The sequence below is a fragment of the Gymnoscopelus braueri genome (genome assembly GCF_963280865.1).
Source record: "Gymnoscopelus braueri genome assembly, chromosome: 20".
Taxonomy (NCBI): Eukaryota; Metazoa; Chordata; class Actinopteri; order Myctophiformes; family Myctophidae; genus Gymnoscopelus; species Gymnoscopelus braueri.
Window position 1 is genome coordinate 20,429,354 of NC_137622.1, and position 20,246 is coordinate 20,449,599.

General features: G+C 39.9%; 2 protein-coding genes across 2 annotated transcripts in view; both read right to left on the minus strand.

The window, feature by feature from the left end:
- The window catches only part of atg2a (autophagy related 2A), a 30,897-nt gene extending 28,431 nt beyond the window's left edge, over positions 1-2,466 (minus strand). The window contains exons 1-2 of the mRNA XM_080416912.1: positions 1,925-2,466; positions 738-900 (exon numbers count right to left, since the gene is read on the minus strand). Of these exons, the coding sequence (XP_080273038.1) occupies positions 738-900; positions 1,925-2,095 (334 nt within the window). The 5' untranslated portion in view covers positions 2,096-2,466. The remainder of the gene's footprint in view (positions 1-737; positions 901-1,924) is intronic.
- A 1,212-nt stretch (positions 2,467-3,678) lies between these two features.
- nxf1a (nuclear RNA export factor 1a) lies at positions 3,679-18,946 on the minus strand. The gene is made up of 21 exons (XM_080415432.1): positions 18,693-18,946; positions 17,805-18,009; positions 16,938-17,133; positions 16,705-16,788; positions 16,188-16,292; positions 15,937-16,017; positions 15,192-15,261; positions 15,015-15,103; positions 13,921-14,028; positions 13,111-13,220; positions 10,265-10,301; positions 9,641-9,709; positions 9,310-9,365; positions 9,104-9,211; positions 7,957-8,015; positions 7,511-7,626; positions 7,311-7,353; positions 7,152-7,224; positions 5,800-5,982; positions 5,026-5,086; positions 3,679-4,922 (listed from the first exon to the last, which is right to left on the minus strand). Exons 1-21 carry the CDS (start codon positions 18,718-18,720, stop codon positions 4,884-4,886), a joined length of 1,920 nt encoding a protein of 639 aa, XP_080271558.1. The 5' UTR covers positions 18,721-18,946; the 3' UTR covers positions 3,679-4,883.
- Between the last annotated feature and the right edge of the window lie 1,300 nt (positions 18,947-20,246).

Genomic DNA, 20,246 nt, shown 5'->3' on the forward strand with positions numbered 1-20,246 from the left:
AATATTCACTGATGTGGGCGTTTTCACTGTTGTCATGAAGCCAGCTGAATGTAACTGTGTAATGATGACAAATTATTACTGGGTGATTAATAGTCAACCTTCTCCCTATTCCATTCCATTGTCCTTAGTATACTTCATCTTCAGATAGACCATATCAAAGTTTGTGCACTACTTTATGATTGGCCTATTACACCTTTATTATCCAACAGAAGAATGGATAACCTGTTTGGCATGTCCCAGGAAACTAGTTACATAGCCACAACCTAAATGCATGAATTGTATTTAATGTATACAAAATGTATTATGTATGAACATTTGTCTATGTGTATTTACAAAGCAATGGCACTACAAAATGTATTATGTATGAACATTTGTCTATGGGTATTTACAAAGCAATGGCACTAAACAGACGTAGAGTCAAGTGAACATATGTTTGGAATGTTTTTTTTATTTTTTTACTCCACCCATAATGCAACAGTCAATATAATCTCTATAACTGAGAATATTTTGGTTAAAAAATAAATAGGGACAGTATTTAGGCTATTATATGTACTAGGATCCCAGAACATGCATTTCAAACTAGGCCTGTTCTGGGACATCTTGGTTTTAGCATACTGCTACACTATGGGTTTCCCAATCTGGGAAGTGGGAACCCATTCTGTTTTTTAAAAGAATTAGGATCTGTTTTGAGATATTATGGGTTTCCCCAACTCAGGCATTCATTGCTGGTGACTTACTGGTCCTGTACTTGGGTCGGCATGTTATCTGAAGCCCAGAAACTTCTAAGGTGCAGTGGTCAGTCACTAGAGCTTGCCAGGGAATGGTCACTGATATACTGCTTACAAACCCATCCACAATCTCCAAAGGTGCCCCGAGAGACTCCAAAAGCTCATTGACCGCCTGGGACAAATGGAAACAGTCAGACAGTAATGTGAAAGAGAAAGCAAAACACAATTCTGAGAGGATAGGTGTCATAACTCAGGGGTTCTCAACCTTTTCAGGCCGCGACCCCCCAAAATAATCATATTTGAACTGGGGATCCCCCACCCTGACAAGCACTTGGAATTATATAGTTGAGGCATTAGATTTAGTTTGACTCCGTTCCCACAGATGAAAATTCTGAAAATAGTAGATCTGCAACGCGAGGCGTTGTGAGCTTGTAGAACGACTATTTTCACACTTTTTGCCTTTTTCTTATATTATTTGACGATATGGCCATTGTTTGTATAGTATAGTTTGTTGATTACTTTTGATGCAGTAATGTATTTTTTTCCATTTCATTTCATTTAAATTGTTTAAGGTATTAAAAGGTCTTAATAGTCCTTAAATTGTCACTTTCCTGTCATCTGGGGACCCCCCAAAGTCATGTGAGGACCCCCCTCGGGTTCCGACCCACATGTTGAAAACCACTGTACATAACTGACACTTTTTGTGCCAACAGGATGTCAAAGCACTTAACTACGAGGATGGCAGAGGAAAGTCGTGTTCTCTTACTTTGAGTGACACTGATGAATTGGTAAAATCTGATAGCAACAGATAAAACAAGTCACTGACATGTCTTTGTTTCCTCTAACCACGTTTCCTCGAATTTGTGAAGTGGTGGAGCTAGGTTTGGGATATGACGAAGATTGTTGTTGTTGCACTGGAGTGCAATTGCGAAATAGTTCCAGGGCTTCACGATGAGCCTGACAAAACATGAGAAGTGTGTGTGCTGCTGGGCAGCAGTGGTTCTCAAAGTGGATTCTAGGGACTCTCAGGGCTAAATTGACCCTTAAAAGTCTGCAACTCTGACAGTGTACAAATGGAACCAAACGGACCCGTTTCATTTTGCACACTGTCAGGTCAGGGAGACCTTGAAATGTGAAGGTTTGAGAACCACTGATACACAGTACGACCCCTTTTCTCTTTGTACAGACTCACTTACCCACACGTCGAGGTTGATGTCCCTAATGACACCGCTGCCATTGTACAGGTCCAAGCCCAGCTGGTCCAGGCTCAGGCGTTCCTGCAAGAAGTGGCCGAGGTAGTGCTGTAGGAGGTACCGACAGGCCCGCTTCTTGATGGAGCCTGACCAGGGGAACAGCCAGCGAGACATAGTATAAGGGCCACAGTGAGGAGGAGAAGGAGGCGAGGAGGGAGCTGAGAGAACGAGGAGTGTGAATACAGTCCACTGGCAACTGCATAACAGACTAAAACACTAAAGTGTGCAAATAAGGAATGAGCTCCTCAGCAGGCTACTAGCTGGAGGGGGCTAAAGGAACTCTTCTGGTTTCTCCACTGTGTCACATATGCTGGAGAATCCTTTGTGTCCAGACCGAGGAGAGTGGGACGTTGTTGTTGTTCCGACACACACCGTACTGTACCGTTAGTTGTGTGTCGTTTTAGGATAGGTTTTTTGAAGAGTTCGTGTCGAATTGGAGCGACAGGTCCTTCCTGCGCATATCTCTGGGTCTACAGGGTTGTTTATTGTTATCATACGTGAACTGTTGCAGGGTTGCCAGGTTGTGTGAGAGAAATAAGCATGCAACCGGGTCTAGGAAAACAAGCCCAAAAAGAAGCGACTACTATGAGCCTATATACAAACCCATTTGCAGCGGATATTTGTCCGATATTTATCCGATCTACAAGCTCACAACGCGTTGCGATGGGACGTGTTGTGAGCTTGTAGACCTGTTAATTAAAAAAAAGAAAACATTTGGAATATTTTAAAAATATTCTAACACAAATGCTCCCTGCATGGCACAAAACATTTTCATGAAAATATTTGTGAACCACTGGTTTAAATAATAAGAAAATGTTGGAAGCAAGCCTAAATAAGCAAGTACACTTTAGAAACAAGCCCAAAAAACTGCAACCACCAATTTTTACCAGCAACTTTAGAGAAAAAGAAGACCAACGTCGCTTATAATAGGCCGACATGGCAACCCTGTACGTGAACTGTTGGTATAGTACAGACGCCCCTGCGTCTTGACGTCATCGTGATTGAAAAACAAAACAAACCCGGAACGACAACGATAGACGCCATCTTTGTAAGGTCACATTATTCTCAAAGTTCATGAAACGTGGGTAGACCTGCATGGGGTAGACGTGGTGGAAAAAGTATTTTTTTTACTTAAGTGAAAGTGTCAATACTGCAATGTAGAAATACTCTGTTACAAATAAAGTCCAGTAATCAAAATGTACTTTAGTAAAAGTACAAAAGTATTGGCATCAAAATATACTTAAAAGTACCAAAAGCAAAAGTACATAATGTTCCATCTAAAAACATGTAAGTCTTTTGAAAATAGCAGATCTACAAGCTCCAAATATATAACAGCCAAAGTGTAAATAGGGCTGAAGTAGTAAATGTATGTTTTGTAATACAATACAAATCTCCAAAATAACTAGTAACCTAAGTAATTAATTGTGGAGTAAAACTACAATATTTGCCTCTGAGATGTAGTGGAGTAGAAGTAAAAGTATCGAAAAATTGAAATACTCAATGTCCCATAAGTAAGAAATCCTCAAAATTGTACTTAATTACAGTACTTGAGTACATGTACTTAGTTACTTTACACCAGGAGGAATTTTGTCGTTCTAGACCCACGGCCACTTGGCCTTTGGTATTGTACATTTTTGAGGGCACCCCAAGGCCATTCAATAAAGCAATGGTTTTAAGGGAATAATGATTGTGATTGATTAATAGAAAAAAGCTGTTTATTTCACAAAATGATCTATTGGTATTTACAAAATACCAATGTTTTAAAACGAAACATAAGTTGATGCATGCCCATCCCTGTACTAATCAGAGTCCCTGGACTCTTTTGAAGATGACTCAACTAAAGATGGTTTAAAAAACATATTGACAGGAAAGAGGCAGAGGTTCCGGCTACCGAGAAGAATACAAGGTACTATCAGTTGGGGCAGTGTAGGCACTAGGCAGGGCATCAAGGCCACTGTGACCTCGGGGCAGGTAATTGTTTTTGAGGGGCCATGGCCTCCATGAAATTCTTGCCCTGGTGGGTAGGAATAATCGTTTTGTCAGATAATCAGTTCACGAAAATAGAAGACACATCACACGTTTTCTGATCACCGTTTCATCACGAGAATTAGTTGACAGGCTGTCAATGAATGATAGACAGTCTGGCGATAACAGCCCATAAGCGTACTGTGCTCTTTACATACCTCAATAAGATTATAGTGTGCATATCAGAAATACAAGAGCATTAACAATGTGTGATGTCTTATTTTCCTGAACCGATTATTTTACAAAGGTCGCAATCATTCATAAATGGTGTCCATTCATTAGCTTCTCCACCTGGCTCTTGACTTCAATGCATTCCATCGAACTTCAGGCTCCAGTTTGCCTCCCAGTGTCGGACCAAGAAAGTGACATACATGTCCTTTCCTTCTTTACATGACTTTGAAAAAAACAACTAAGGACTACAATAGAGACGCCATCTTTGTACAGTCAAATTATGGTAAAAGTTAATGAAACGTGGTTAGGAATTACACTGTAAATGTTAATGTTAACACATGCATCTGTGAAATGGTTTTAAACTGAGGAATAGTGTTTATTTAAATCAACATCATTTCACATCAAGCCAAGTTCAACACAAGCAAAGCCAGTGCTCATTTGACTTTATTCCTATGAAAGCATGTAATAGAACGCTATACAAATAACTATAAACTAAGGTTACAACAATAACCCAAATTTATTATAACAGTTTCCGAGTCAAACGACTGACACTTGGTTGTTAAAACAAGGCATCAGTAAAGAAAATTGTAAAACAAAGCCAGAGAAAGGGGATAAAACAAAACAAAATCCATATAAAATATAATTAACAGTTCTTCACTGAAAACCAATTATCACTATTTCACAGAAGGTATCATCATTCAAATCTTCACTTTATGAACGCCACATCTGGGATCTTGCCATCCGTCTGAAAAGAAAAGAGACGAAGCATTTTCATGTGAACATTGTCAGATCCCTCTAGGAAGGGCGGACCACCATAATCACAGGAAATTAAATTGGTTGATGGTTACCTTCAACTGAGTGTAGACTTGTGCAGCTTTGTTGAAATCCCACTCATTGTCCTGTAGACACCTGCCAGATACAAAAATATTCATATTTAAAGCGCAAACAAGCATGACACCCAACATTAATATACTTTCATAAAACACATTTTATTTGTAGTGTCTTTTTCATTAAAACTCCAAAGTGCTACAGAGGACACATGCATGAGAATACACACCCACAGATATGTGCGCACATCAGTGGTGTAAAGTAACTAAGTACATTTACTCAAGTACTGTACTTAAGTACGATTTTGAGGTACTTTTACTTAACTGGAGTATTTCCAATTGTCTATACTTTTACTTCTACTCCACTACATATCAAAGGCAAATATTGTACTTTTACTCCACTACAATTATTTGAAAACTTTTACAAGTTACTAGTTCCTTTGTCGATTTTGATTATTATTACAAAACATACATTAACCACTTCATTTTGGCCAAATACATTTTGGCCATTTGAAAATAGCCGATCTACAAGCTCACAATGCGTCGCATTGTGAGCTTGTAGATCTGCTATTTTCAAGAGATTTGTATACATTAGAACACTTGAAATGGGACATTCTGCATAATGAGTACTTTTACTTTTGGTACTTTAAGTACATTTTGATGCCAATACTTTTGTAGTACATTTTGAATTCCGGACGTTTACTTGTAACAGAGTATTTCTACATTGCAGTATTGATACTTCTACTTAAGTAAATAATTGGAGTACTTTTTCCACCACTGGCGCACATCACTTACTTCTGAGACCATTCCAGGTTCATGCCAGACTTCAGGGAGAACGCGGTGAGCATCTCCTGCTGCTGTGCAGTGAGTGTGGGCACAGGGCTGGAGGAAGGGGTCGGGGCGGGAGCCACAAATGCTTTGCGGATCTCCTCCGTTGTTGCCATCCGGATGAAGAGCTGGTCGTTCACTATACACAAACTGAAGCACAGAATAAGAGAGCACAAAATGAAATTGAGATTAAAAAATATATATATTTAGGTGCAACATGACCAAACGTTTTTCTTCTGAATATAATAAGTCTAAGTGCGTATACAGTCTGTATTATTTTAAAGTTCCATGTGTGGAAAGGGGCAGGAAAAAAAAGCTTTGAGCATTTGCGAAATCTGTCACAAATGGAAATACAGAACCATGTTTCTCTGACGTTTGTAAAACACCAAAAATAATTGGAATTTTGCAATATAATGGTGAATGTAGTAAAAATTACGTTTGAGTCTTCTTCTAATAAACGCTTTGTTAGCCAATTTTAATATAAGATAATACAGAACAGACAAGCTCCAAGCGAGCTGTGCTGTGCTAAAAATGGAACATGGCGGAACATGGCGGAAATCTAAATGGCGGAAAATCTATACAGACGCAAATGGGCGTGGCCTATATGGGGAGTTCCGTCACGACCCAAGGAATCCAGGGGTAAAGTTTCATTCTACGACCTACGGTTCAAAAGTTATAGGCCAAAAGGTAAAGTGGGCTGTTATAGCGCCACCATGTGGCCGACTGGTGTTATTATTTTATTAATAATTTGGCAATAAACTATGAACCTCCACTCCAACTCTAGCCTTTACGGTTTCTAAGAAAACAATACTTGAATTTGAGTTTTTTCATTATCCCATTAAAGTGTATGGGAAATTTAATGCACTAATAAATCAATATCAAATAAATTATGTAACCAATCTCTTAGCAAAGTACAAGCACAAGATTCCCGGTGAAGCCGGTCATTTTGACATATGGCACGAAATTGGGAAAAAAAAACTGTGAGAGAAATAGCTTATCAAAATAAAGTTTATCTATAATAAATACAGACATAAAGCTTATCTATTACTATAGTCTGGTTGCCCTATTCGGGCCCTACTCGGGCAACCACACTAAAAAGGTCTATAATGTCATGTTTTGGTGGCAAGAATTTGAGCCATTTCTGAATTACAGAGAATGTGTTATCTTGAGCAGGATGCTAAGAAAGAGATTGCATTCGTCCAATTGAGTGCATGGGTGTTAATAAAAAAATGCAATTTTTCAATTTTTAGTCATTTGCAACAAAAAGGAACCATGAAGCACTATATGGAAGTCAACCAAGGTTAGTTCATTAGACTTACCCAGAACCCCCGGCGGGGACCGTGACAAAGACTCGAGAGAAGGCCATGGTGGAGTCACGTGCTTTACCTTCCGCTGTGACAGAAAAAACAAAAGGTCAGCACCGGGAGAAATATTTATTTGAGCATTTGAAAAACCAAAAAAAAAGTGACAACACGCACCTTCTTTGAACACCCCAGTTACTGTAAATGACAATAACGTGTTCTGGAAAAAAGGAAAACAATATTCAGAATTGGTTGTATTTTGCATTACAAGAATAGACAGAATAGAATAAAAACTACACTGGAAGATTAAGATACAAGAAATTATGCAGTGCAAGGTTATCAATAAGCATTAAGTGAAGAATCAAATATTAACCAACCGTGTAGGTGTTTACGTCAACATTGAAGGATGCAGTGTCATGCTGAGTTTTGGGGAGCTCGTTGAGGAATGCCACCACATTTAGCCGCGTGTGTTTCAGCAGACGAAATCTCATCGCTGTGGGCAGCAGGGAAAAGGGGAAGGTTAGAAGGCATTCACAAGTCAGAAGAAATACAACAGACATTATTAGAAGTCTGTTACTGTGTACAGAGTTACTAATGGTTATGAAGAACATGCCACCATGTAGGAGGACTCACAATAAAAAGGAAAAAGTTACTTCCTACCCGACATTTCATACAATGAAAGTGCCTAGTATGAACCATAAAGGTGAGGTATGGAGGTGATAACAGTAAAACATTTTGTTGTCATTTTTTCAAAGTGTTGAGCTGTCCACTTGTAACCAATTTCCTGCAATGAAATGCTTAATAGCTTGACCAGTAAACTCACTGGTGTCTTTCACCCGCTTCAGGTTTCGATTGTCTTTGTAGTACTCTCCTAGACTGCTCCTATAGAGAAACACAAGAGGAAAGACAATGAGGGTCAGGCATAGTCAATGTAGATGAGACTACAATATGGAGGATTAGGATCAGTGGAAGTAGGGTTGGGTTAAGGTTGAACGGTATGGCGAATATATTGGCAATTGGATTAGTCGAATCGTCAGTTGTTTTTATTGGCGGGTGTTTTGGGCGATATTTGTCATTTTATTTTGCCAAATAAATAAATGTAGCCTAAATATTATGCAAGTTCGCTTGCGGCTCGCTGCCCGGCGCGCATTGTGAGTCCGTAGTTACAGGGTAGGGCGGCCCGGGCAGGTTTATTCGCAGCAGCACATGTTATTATTTTGAAAGACAGTTTATTTTGCCACATCGTTGTTGCAAACTGCGGGTAGGCTACTTCAACTTCAATTCATCTCATAGCCTGTGATCTTAGCTTAGTTCTGAAAAGAATATCCAATGGAAGTGATTTGTTTTACAATTCTTTTTGTCAAAACAGTTTTGGTCAGTGAGAGAGGTGCATGGGAGCAGAAAGACAGTTTTGTCGTCTCATCTCTGTTCATTGACAGTGCGCAGTCACGTTAGCCTACTATACGTAATCCGACACTGCACGTGTTACAGCCCAATGTCTGTACTTCGTCGTACAAAGGGGTTGTGCGCCGGAAATAGCAGTTCTACAAGCTCACAACGCGACAAGACGCATTGTGAGCTTGTAGATCTGCTATTTTCGATCCGCGACCCGCTGTGCGCGAAGTATAACTCGAGCTAAGCACTGGGGACTCGACAGGAATATTTTGGCATATCGCACAACCTTAGGTTGGGTATCATTAGGGTTTTATCCGATACCGGTTCTAAACCGGCACTTTTGAAATCTGTCTACAAGCTCACAACGTGTGAGCTTGTAGATAGATCGGCTACTTTCGGCAAGTGATACCATCATACGACGGAGTATAAATTGAGCGTTATACACACAGTTGAGTCGACGCAGTGCATTATTCTGCTTTCAAATGTAATCCATGCATTGCAAGATGCTTAAATTTGATATTTTAAATTGCTGTTGTTTGATTGCAGAGTATGTGTAATGTGCAAGTTCTTCTTACCTAGACGGATTCTGTGAGGTGTAAGGCGTAATGAGGGATAAACATGCTCCATCATGGTAGGCATCTAAAAGAGGCTGTCTGTTCCCCGAGTCGTAGATAGTGTAGTACCTGGAACATACAGTAGTATTACTCGCTACTCATTATGTTCATTCCTTTAGATCAGTGCCGAACAGGTCATTCTCAGATGTGAACAGGCTGAAACTCACTGTTGCAGAAAATGGAGGATGATAACCTTGATTTCATCAGAACCAAAACAGCTGCCCTGGATTGTGAAATAGAAGAAAGAAAAACTATTTGTCAAAAATCTCAGTAAACAGGCCAAAAGTTGAGTAAATAACATGTTTCCATGCTTAAACTCAAAGAAAAATATAATTATAATTAGAAGTGCTGCACTATAAAAGGGAGACTGCCCTTAAAAAGCACCAAGTCCTTCCACAGTGCTTTGTTGTATACATCCATAGCAATTAGTATGATACCCAAACAAGACCAAGCTCAAACTCTTGCCTTGTGCGCAAAATAACGTTAAAACAACATTACCTTGCAGGGGGGGATGATAGTGGCCGTTTCCACATCAAAACCTATGGGAGGTGGGAGATCATTGCCATCCTAAAACCAAGCGACACAAACAACATAACATGTAAAGTGAGGCAAAGGAGAAACACTTTGCCATCTTGGCGTCACCATGTCCTCCAGCATCAAAGGAATAAATAAAACACAAATGTTATTTTTCTTTAAACACAGATGCTCAAGATAATTGCCATCTTTGTTATTGCTGCTACAATGTTGAGGACCCAAAACCAAAGAATTTTACTCTTGTGTACGAAATGAGATTTAACGATCTTTGGGGTGCATGGTGGCTCAGCCAGTTAGTGCACAGCGCCCTTTTATTTTATATCTCTGTGCACAGCGCCCTTTTATTTTATATCTCTCTACACTGAGCTATCTGAAATAAAGCATAAGAATTCCACAAATAAATCTTTAAAGAATAAAATATCATGCTTAATCTTGTTTCCTCAGATTGCGAACAATAACCAATTCTGTTTAAAAGATTTGCAACTCCTAAACCCACTACACAAGCCTAAACCATCATTTGTGAGGACTAGAGAATGAGCAATCTGAGAAAGCAAACAATTATTATACAATTATTAAGTTGTTTCTTACCAGTTTCAAGAGCCGGGGGAACCTCTGCCGCACAGCACTAGTACGGGAACAAAAGCAAAAGCGGTAAAAGTGAGGATTACAAGTCGACAAAACAATACAGGCCACACATACTGACCTGGATGCATTCTAACATTCTCACACCTACTGAGTTACAGTATATGTGCTCTATAGTCCTCTCACTGATACACCACAGATTTATGATTGTTCTATTGTATGTAATGATACTGGCACATTGTGTGGAATGCTTGGGAAAACAGTCCTCTCCAGGCTTTTAAGCACACATGAAAGGAGTATGAAATTGAATCACTGTCGTTGGGGCATTTCATGCCCACCCTTACTGTGACATTAACACGCACAAATATAGCTTTCTGTCCCCACGGCTTTACGCTGTGCCCTTTGCCTACCTCGCCCACCCCAAAGCGTACTTACCAAACAGGAATACTCACCCCCTCCAAAACGCGAGACATACACAGACCTCTGACAGGGGAACAAACACATGCATGCACGCACGCTCACACACATTCCTACAGAAACCCAAAATCTACAAGCGTGTCATGGAAACCAACAAAGCAAATCCTCTGTTATGTTAAAAATAGAGGCAATGCTATAGCTGGGAGAGAGGTGGGGTTACCGCCAGTCTTGCGTTAGGATCAGCTCCCAAAAGTATGACCATGACCACTGAAGAGAGGCCGAGTCTAGGTCATAGCAAAACAAAAAGAGGGTCACACAAAAGAAAAACATTCACACACAGATAGCTCACTTCCACAGTTAGTGAAACATTTAGTAGGTGGTGACGGTTCTCTATGCATCATCATCTGAGGAAGTAAAACGCTTATTAGTTGTGTGGAAAAGGGAGAGAAAGCCAGAGAAAATGCCCAGGAACAGTGGAATGCAGAGGATTGCTGGACACACAGTGTTGAACCCAGCATTCCCATTACTGATCCCCCTAGTATTCCACACTGCACAAGAGTTACGTAGTTGATGATGTTACTTTAACACACCACAACTACCATCATGTTATGTACAAGGCTAAAACCTAAGTGTCCCCTTTGTACTAATGCCTCTGGCTGCAGAGGAAGCAAGCCTTTGCAATTCACATTAAGTGAATGTCCCCTAGCCAATTCTGTGTGCTGGGTTGATGTGCAACAATGTCCTTTTTCTGTTTGTTTCAGCTCACAGCCATCATACAAAAAAACAGGAGTAGCATTTCCATTTTCATATCTGGTTCGTTTAAATTATTTCCCATGAAAGTGAACCAGATAAGATTATCCAGTAGAAAATAACGATATTTTCACTCTCTTTCTCCTGCATAGACGGAGAGTAGCAGCAGGGGCCTCTGCTTTAGGCCAGGGAGCAGTGATTGACACCGGAAGACAGAGTGCATTTTCTGCTTCTCTCATCATTTGATTTGATAAGAGACATTTTGACCTCCTCCACCTCTCACCCAATGGCTTATCCTGTGTCGTCTCTCTCTCATCATCATCATCATCTTCTCAGTTTCTTCTTGCCACTTTGGTGAGTCGATGCTCACAGTGACGTAGAGGCCGAGTAATCGTGACTGTGCCTGCCTTAGGTTGTCCCGAGTTTCAAGGTGGGATCTTACCCGTCATAGGCTAACCAGCCTGCCATACTCGCCTGTTGCAGGATGCCGATTGGGCCACATGATGCCACGAGGGGAGGGGAAACCATCACTGGCTGGCTGTCACCAGTGGACTTGTTTCGTTGCTCCAAACATTTTGGGAATTGTAAGACAACAAGAATAGCCTTCTCCCCAATAGTCACTTCTATAATCTAGTGTACTACACTACTACACTACTACACTTGTGGCTGTTTTAGGTTGAAGTATTGCAATGGAATACAATGAAAATAAGTCGCAAGACTTTTCTGTGTCTGTATCCTTGACGTTTCTACAATGAACATGATGTAACATGTGTTTTTCTCCTGTATAACGTCTAATAAAATTAAATAAAATCAAATCAAATGCAATTCACTTTCAATTTGGTTAAACGGACTGGCACATTGCATACCCACTTAACATTGAGAAACATATTTCCTAATGCTCTGCACTAAAGTCATTGTTTTTGTGGTGAAATTATGTTTTATTGCAGTTTTATGGGAAGACTAACAAGGACGTCAGCAGGGGAGTGCTGAGAACAGCATCACTGAGAACTTCACAACAAGATGTAAAAATAAGCCCCTAAAATTAGAAGAGAAATGATTAAATTAGAAGAGAAATGATGGGCTCCCAGCTGCTGGAAAGCTTCACTGCAATAAAAATAATGGGATTAAGAGGTGAAACGCCTGCCTGAACTGCATCACTGTCATCTCAATAATCATCAGATGGGGGAATGTTTAGTTTAAGTGAAAGGGAAATGTTAAAAAGTAGGAAGAAAGACCAAGGTATATAGAACAGTTGTAATATGGCCTAGGCCGCAGCGTGGCGGTCCAGGCACCCTAGGCGGCAGTGCCAGCCTCACGGTGCGTCACGGGTTCGAGTCCCGATCCCGACGACCTTTGCTGCGCATCACTCCCCATCTCTCTCCCCATTTCCTGTCAAGTCTTCTGTCCTATCATTAAAGGCATAAAAGCCCCAAAATAAATCTTAAAAAATAAATCTTAAAGAAAAAATTAAAGAACAGTTCACATGACTATTTCTCTTGCATATGTTAACAAAAGAAACAAACTCATGCTAAGGGATAACAGAGCATCAGTGATTGTTTGTCCATGATTCCTGTTTGGAACAAGTTTCACTTTATCTACCAGTGTCATCGGCAACTTTAACCTATATCATGGGTAAAAAAGGAAAAAAAAGAAACATACACACTGCCACAAACTTGCTGACTGACCTGACGTAGGAGGCCTGGTCCTTGAAGATGTCACACAGAGGGTTCCTGTCAAGCCACAGCTCCACTAACTTCAGGCCTTTCACTTTTTCCAGCTCTCGATCCGTCTTCAGCTGGGAGACACAGAGGAAGGAGATGGAAGGTTGGTCAAGTAGTTCAGGTGGTGTTGAAATTAAGAAATAAACAGATTTAAAACCATATCAGTTGAAAATCAAGCAACGAGTGCCACAGAAATTGTTGTTGACTTGCTCAACATCTCTACAGACTTAACAGAGGACTAAATTACCCCCAACCTTCTCCACCATCTCCCGTCTTGTCTTTTTTATGTTCTTCTATTTGTTTGTTCTTATTGTTATCATCTGCCTGAGCTGGGTGAGGGACCAGGTTTAGGAAATATTTCCTCTATCTATCTATATCTATATATCTATACATTTCTGTGCAAAACATATGGGAGAGAATATATTTTCTAGGGCTGTGAATCGTCTGCTATCTCACGAATCGATTCCGATTCTTGGGGTCACGATTCCGATTTTTATCGATTTTTTTTCAAAACGATTCTCGATTCAAAACGATTCTTGATTCAAAACATAGGATTTCAGGATCTACTCCAAGTTTTATCAACTGATAATAATGTAAACACACAAAGGTAAATCCAAGATCCTAAAAAAAGATTCTGAATCGTGATTCGTATCGATTTTTTCCGACACCCCTAATATTTTCAGTGTCCACAATACTATCCGTTTTTGCATCTTGTCATCCTTCTCTCCCAACTAGCTAGGACAGGTTGATATGTTTTTTTCCATTGAACCTCACCTCATTGTTCGACAGGTTGAGTGTCTTTAGGTTGGGAACCTTGTTGACTAGATCAGCCAAGTCGTCAAGCTTGTGAATCCGGTTGTTGCTTAGGTTCAGGCACACGAGCTAGTACAGAGATCAGAAGGAAGAGAAGAATGTTTATCGTTGCTGTCATACATAAACCTTGCATCTCCACACTTCTTTTTTATTCATAAATGAATGCCCCATCATATGACAGTCACACAAAAGTTTAGAAAATAGCAGATCTACAAGCTTAATTGTATGCTATTTTGCAAAAGAAAGGGTTCTCACAAAGCAGAGACCTCAGGACATAAACACAACCAGAGCCATAAATAAAATAATAAAAAAGGCTCTTAAAACGGCTCTGCTCATAATATAAGAATCACGGCAAGAACGTCACACAACAAAGCAACGAGCAACAAAATGTTAACAACTCATTCCAAAATGATTCAAATTTTAGATGCAAACCGCAGCTAGAATAACCACTCTGTCGGTCAATTTGTCCAAAATGTTCAAGCATCAACCAATATCTGGTCGCAGCTTAAGTTATCATGGATCATGTGCTTGTTCCATGCAGACAATGCCCTTTCTCACTAGACAATGTGGCTACTGCCTACATGTATGCACCCATTCAAAGAAAAATGCTAACATCAAATAGATCCATACATTTGTCCCTGGTGCAGAACAAGGAGAGTAACAGCATCAATAAGAAGACTTCGCACAACAGCTTTACTGTGCAAAAAACACACTTTTAGAACAAACATTCTAAAATGGTTTTATCTTATGCTGATGTTGCTAGTACTGAAGGCTTCTTCTTATTTTAGTTTTTTAATATTGTTATGTTGTTGGCATAGTATTTTCTGAGGATCTTGCATTTCACTGCTTGTACCTCTATGAGTAGTAACAAATAAACCTTCTTAATTCTTGTTGGGAATCTTTGATCTGAATTGGGCTTTAGAGAGAGCTGTGGAGCCAAGCTACATATCGATGAAAAAACTAACATTATTAAGAGCCTTGATGTATGGCATTTTAATTCATGCTGCGTTTGGTTCTTATAACAAAAGGCCAAGCATTCATAGCATACACAGTACCTCTGGAATGTTCTCTTCAATGATCTTGATCACAGATTCCATATTTGACCTCCTACTCAGGGTGACTTCAATGTTCTGGGATACCAGGTCTGCAAAACACAGGAGTCAAGTTCAGATTAATATCTAAAACAAGCAAACCATTCACTTGTCTCATTCCACGGCAGACAGTGGACATACCTGGGTCGGTTCGGATGTTGTTGAGGTCAAGCGCTTGCTGGGAGCCGTCAAACCGCTTTGCCATGCATTGCTGTGAAAGAGAATGAAGCTTTACCATTAGAGATATCGTAAGGACGCAATAGTAAGTAGCAATTATGGGGACGATCAGATGGAAAGGAAGGGGGACCTGTTAAGAGTAAGAAATGAATGAATGATTTTGAGCCTCTTAGAATTAAACTTATTGAGACTTCAGGAGCACTTCACCCATTTTCAACCGTATCTTCATATACGGTAATTGGTCCCATCCTCACTAATGCTTCTGCTGAGATGGCACTATTTCCATCTACTCACTCCGCGTCTCATCGGTGGGCTATGGAGTATGGACAGTTCAGAAACCTGCCAACCATTGTCATCATCGATGGGGATTCCAAGCTCATAGAAACTACAACCCTTCTCTTCCTGGAACGTTAGTAAGCCATTGTTCTTGCAATAATAAAACATTATTCTGTTGTATATCTTGACCAAATGAAATGATCAAACCTGCCTACTAATTATGTCACTGGTAGGCAGGTTCCTGAACTGTCCACAGCCCACCTCAGACACAGAGCGAGTAGACAGAAATGGTACCATCTTATGATGAGCATTAGTGAGGACCAATTATACAAAGCTAGTAGGTAGAAAATGGGTGAAGTGGTCCTTTAAACACCAGATAAATCCTTCTACAAAACTTCCAACTTTACCATCCCACCCTCTATTGTTGGCTCACCTTCAGGTGTTCCATGTGTTCCGGCTTCAGGTCAGTGACGATAAAGGAGGGCGGAGAGCTAGCGTTGATATGTACTTCTATCTAAAAGGAAACAAATGTGAGGTGGTATTAGAGTAGGCTAGCATAGAGAAGAGAACTGCAATGTGTTCCAGTAACCACTAAACTTGATTATAGTTTTAGATACAGAAGTTCCTGGACTATTTTGTGCGATGGATCAAGAGTCAATACATAGATGTGTAGGTCGGTAGTACCTTATAACCATCCTGGGCTGTGATCTTATGGGAACATTTTTGCAGTGCAGTAGCAGTGGAGACATCGTCCACGTAAAACTGAGCTTTGTGACCGTCCACATTGAACTGTATAGATGAGAGAGGGGGAGATCTTACTGACAAACATTCTTTCAACAAGAATGTTGTTGTAGTCTTGAAGCAATCAAATGATATTTATTGGTGGGTCCGAATAGACGAAAGAATCATTAACTGTTGCCCCCCATTACTTGATATTTTGTAAAAGAAACTGTTCTATTAAGACAATATCATACTAGAGGTTGTGTTAGTTATAATTAATATGAGTGCGGCTCTGGTTTTCTTCAGCACTCGGCCTGAACTCCGCTCGACAACTCCGCTCGAATCACAATCATGCTGATAATACAGTATGACAACACTCCTCCTCGTGTGATATCGCTTAAATATGTTGCACCAATTCTTCAATATCTCTAGGCTAACAATATTTAGGAACAGTTTAAATTGTGAAAACACTGGGACTTACATTTACAGGTGTGAAGGGCACAGTGCAGATGTTCTGTATGGCTGAAACTAACCATTTCTTGTCATATCTCCTTCCATGTGGTATCTGTTAAAACATCCAAGAGCAGAACACACTCAATAAACAAATAAGGGAAAGGGAGAATGGGAGACCCAGACAGCCTCTCTACCCATTCAGCTGTGGCCGCCCAAAATGAGGATTTATGGGTGATCTGAGGTCACAGTGACAATACCCACCGTTATTTTGTACCAGCCCGATCGATTTTTCCCTCCTCCTCCTCCTCCTCCACCTCCTCCCCCGGCTCCTCCTTTATAGCCGCCACCTCCTCCTCCTCCTCCTCCTCCTCCTCCTCTGCCCCCTCCGCCTCCTCCTCTGCCACCCCGTCTGTCTCTGTCAAACCCTCCTCTCCGATAGGGTCTTGAATAAGGGTTGCTGAGGAGCAAATAACAAACACTATTACGACATGGTAATACAAATATACTGAATAGTCTTGAGTGCTTTAATAATGTTGACAAATCAGCAGAAACATTGACCTGCTATTTTAAGCAAAAACATGCTTGCTAAACAAAACCTATGGTAGCAGTGGATTATCATTATTATACAAGACAGAACAGTTGTCCACTTTGACTTATAAAGCATATACAGTAACTGCATCATGTGATTTGTAAATCTGATCCAAATGGGAGAATTGACGGAATCAGACTTATTTTAATACCTACTTTTTATTAACCTGAATTATCTGTACCATCAAATATCTGTTTTTTGCTGACTAGTGTTAGTGTAACCATTGTCCTAGGGGTAAAAACAACCAAACACAAAACCGATGTTCTGATAATAATAACGTTAACACACAACTCCTATCTTGGAAATGCTGTACATCCCTTTGTAATTTGAAACATATTTCTTAATACAACAGTATCACACAAAAAGGATATTTTTCTCTAGTCAGTCTAAAAAAGCATAGGCTACCTGTATATAGCCTATCAGTTTTCACTGTTACAAAAGACTTCATAAAAGCACCCCTGTAACAGGGGATTTTCTATGTCTGATCAATGTAGCAGAAATAATAAAGGAAACAACATCTGTCACTCAGTGACACTCACAATCTGCGATTGCTGCCGTCCTGAGAGCTATCACTCATAGTTACATCTCCATCATACTCTTCCAGTCTGGACCGTGGACCAGGGCCCCCGAAGTTCCCTCCTCTTTGGCGGTCCCTACGGGGCCCATCATTGTTGTACCCCCGGCCCCTGTTGGAGCCCCGGCCTTTGCGGCTGCGGTAGTGTGGGCCAGTTCTGTCATCGTGCTCTGAAAGAGGACATCATCATTAACACATTGCAGATGATAAACGGATAGATCTGTCAAGATATAGCAAATAAACACAATTTCTCATCAGGCTCCATCAATTTTGCTGCATCCATGGTATACAAAAATAAAATCACATGATATGATTTAACTCTTAATGCCAAAGGTTATATTAATGGAAGCCCTCCATACAGCAGCATCAGTTAAAAAAATCTTGATAGTCATTTAGCTAATCTATTGTGGCATACAGTAGGTAACGTTATATTACCAAAAAAAAAAAAAAAAAATTGTTTTGTTTTTTTCTGCTAAAAACAGAGTTAATGATTCACTCAGTTCAATTGATTGAATTGAAGCTGGCAACAGTCAATACTATTCCTTAAATATATACACATCTAGTTCGGGATAGCCTCTACAGTAAAATCCTCCGTAATGATTATTATAACACTCTATTTGTAACTAAGACAAAATTACAAATATAACCAAATGGACCAATAACTCACGATATTTAGCCTAAAATTAGCCTAAAACTGCCGATTTTACAGTGTAACGGCTACATCCTCAGTTTACCTCCATGGGGCATATAACCACGGCTTTGCACCTCTCTCTCCACCGAAATGTCCCCACAATCTAAAAGAAAACGAGATTCGGCTGTGAGAACAAAGGTTATATTGGTAAGTTACACTTACCACTGTAGTAGTTGCCGCTGTCCGCCATGATGTTCGTGGTAACAATGTTATTTCGAACAGCCCAACCTGGTTTAAAAACACTATTAAAGGACTCGACTCGCCCCTTTCCAATACACAAAACAGATGAGCTATAATGTAAGTTAGTAATCCATGACCTTAAGGTCAAATATACACGCGATTGTACCAAGTAAAGTCCTACTCTTAGTCAATCTGATTTTGTTCTGTGAACAGAAAACACTGCGTGCGACGCTCAGAGACCCGGAACTACAAAGTATAATTACTGATGACGTCCAGTGTTGCCATGTCTGCTTATTCTAAGCGACTTTGGGCATCTTTTTCTGTAAAGTTGCTTGTAAACAATTGGTAGTTGCGTTTTTTTTTCTCAACGCGTCGCGAATGCGACGTGCTGGGAGCTTGTAGATCGGCTATTTTCAAATAGCCAATATACTGTTTAAACAAGTGTTTAAAGTGCTCATAGCTGCTTCTTTTGGGCATGTTTTCATAATAGACCTGGTTGAATTACAATATCTGGCAACAGTGATGACGTCATTTTGTAGTCTCAACCGGAAGTTGCATCCCAAATAATCCCCACATGGGATTTATTATTTTCCCCGTTGAGCGACAAAATATAAAAACATGTTTTATTCATCACGATAATGTGCTCAAATCAACAAAAATGTAACAAATAAGTAAAATAAGCGCACTTTCAAGCTCCAAAATTGTCGGTTGAGTTATTAACAGGTGTAGAATTATCGTATGTGCGTGTGTGTATGCGCGTATGTAGGTCCGCTTATGTATGTAGTCAGAGGTGGAAAGTAACTACGTACATTTACTCAAGACTCAAGTACTGTTCTTAAGTACAATTTTGAGGTATGGTTTACTTTACTGGAGACTGGAGTATTTCCAATTTTCTGTACTTTTACTAGCTACTCCACTGCATCTCAGAGGCAAATATTATACTTTTACTCCACTAAATGTATTTTAAAACTTTAGTTAATAGTTACTTTTAAGTATATTTTGATTCCAATAATTATGTTCTTTTACTACATTTTGATTACCGGACTTTTACTTTTAACAGAGTATTTCTAAATCGCAGTATTACTACTTTTACTTAAGTAAAACATGCGAGTACTTTTTCCACAACTGGCTCTGGTCAAGAGCGATGAGATCGTTACCTTGTTGAGTAAAACAAAAAAAAACATCTTCAGATTTAGCCCAAGTTAACGTTATTTCTCAAACTTAACAAGCTTAAACTTCTGTTACTGGTCAGAAACGGTCAGTGTGTTGACTTAATTGACCTACCATGGTCCGTGACACGTGCCACCACGGAGAAGTTGTCATAGTAGTAGTCGTCTCTGTTGTACATTCTTCGGTAATATGCCATGATTCCCTTTTAGAAAACGTCGGATCTATTTTTACAAGTGTGTGTTTCCAAGTATCAGCAGTGCATAGCACGTCAGTTAGTGTTCACACAACTATCCCATTCCATCCCATTCAGTAACTGTAAATAAAGCAGCAGGTAAATATCTTTGATAACTGCTGCACACAGATACT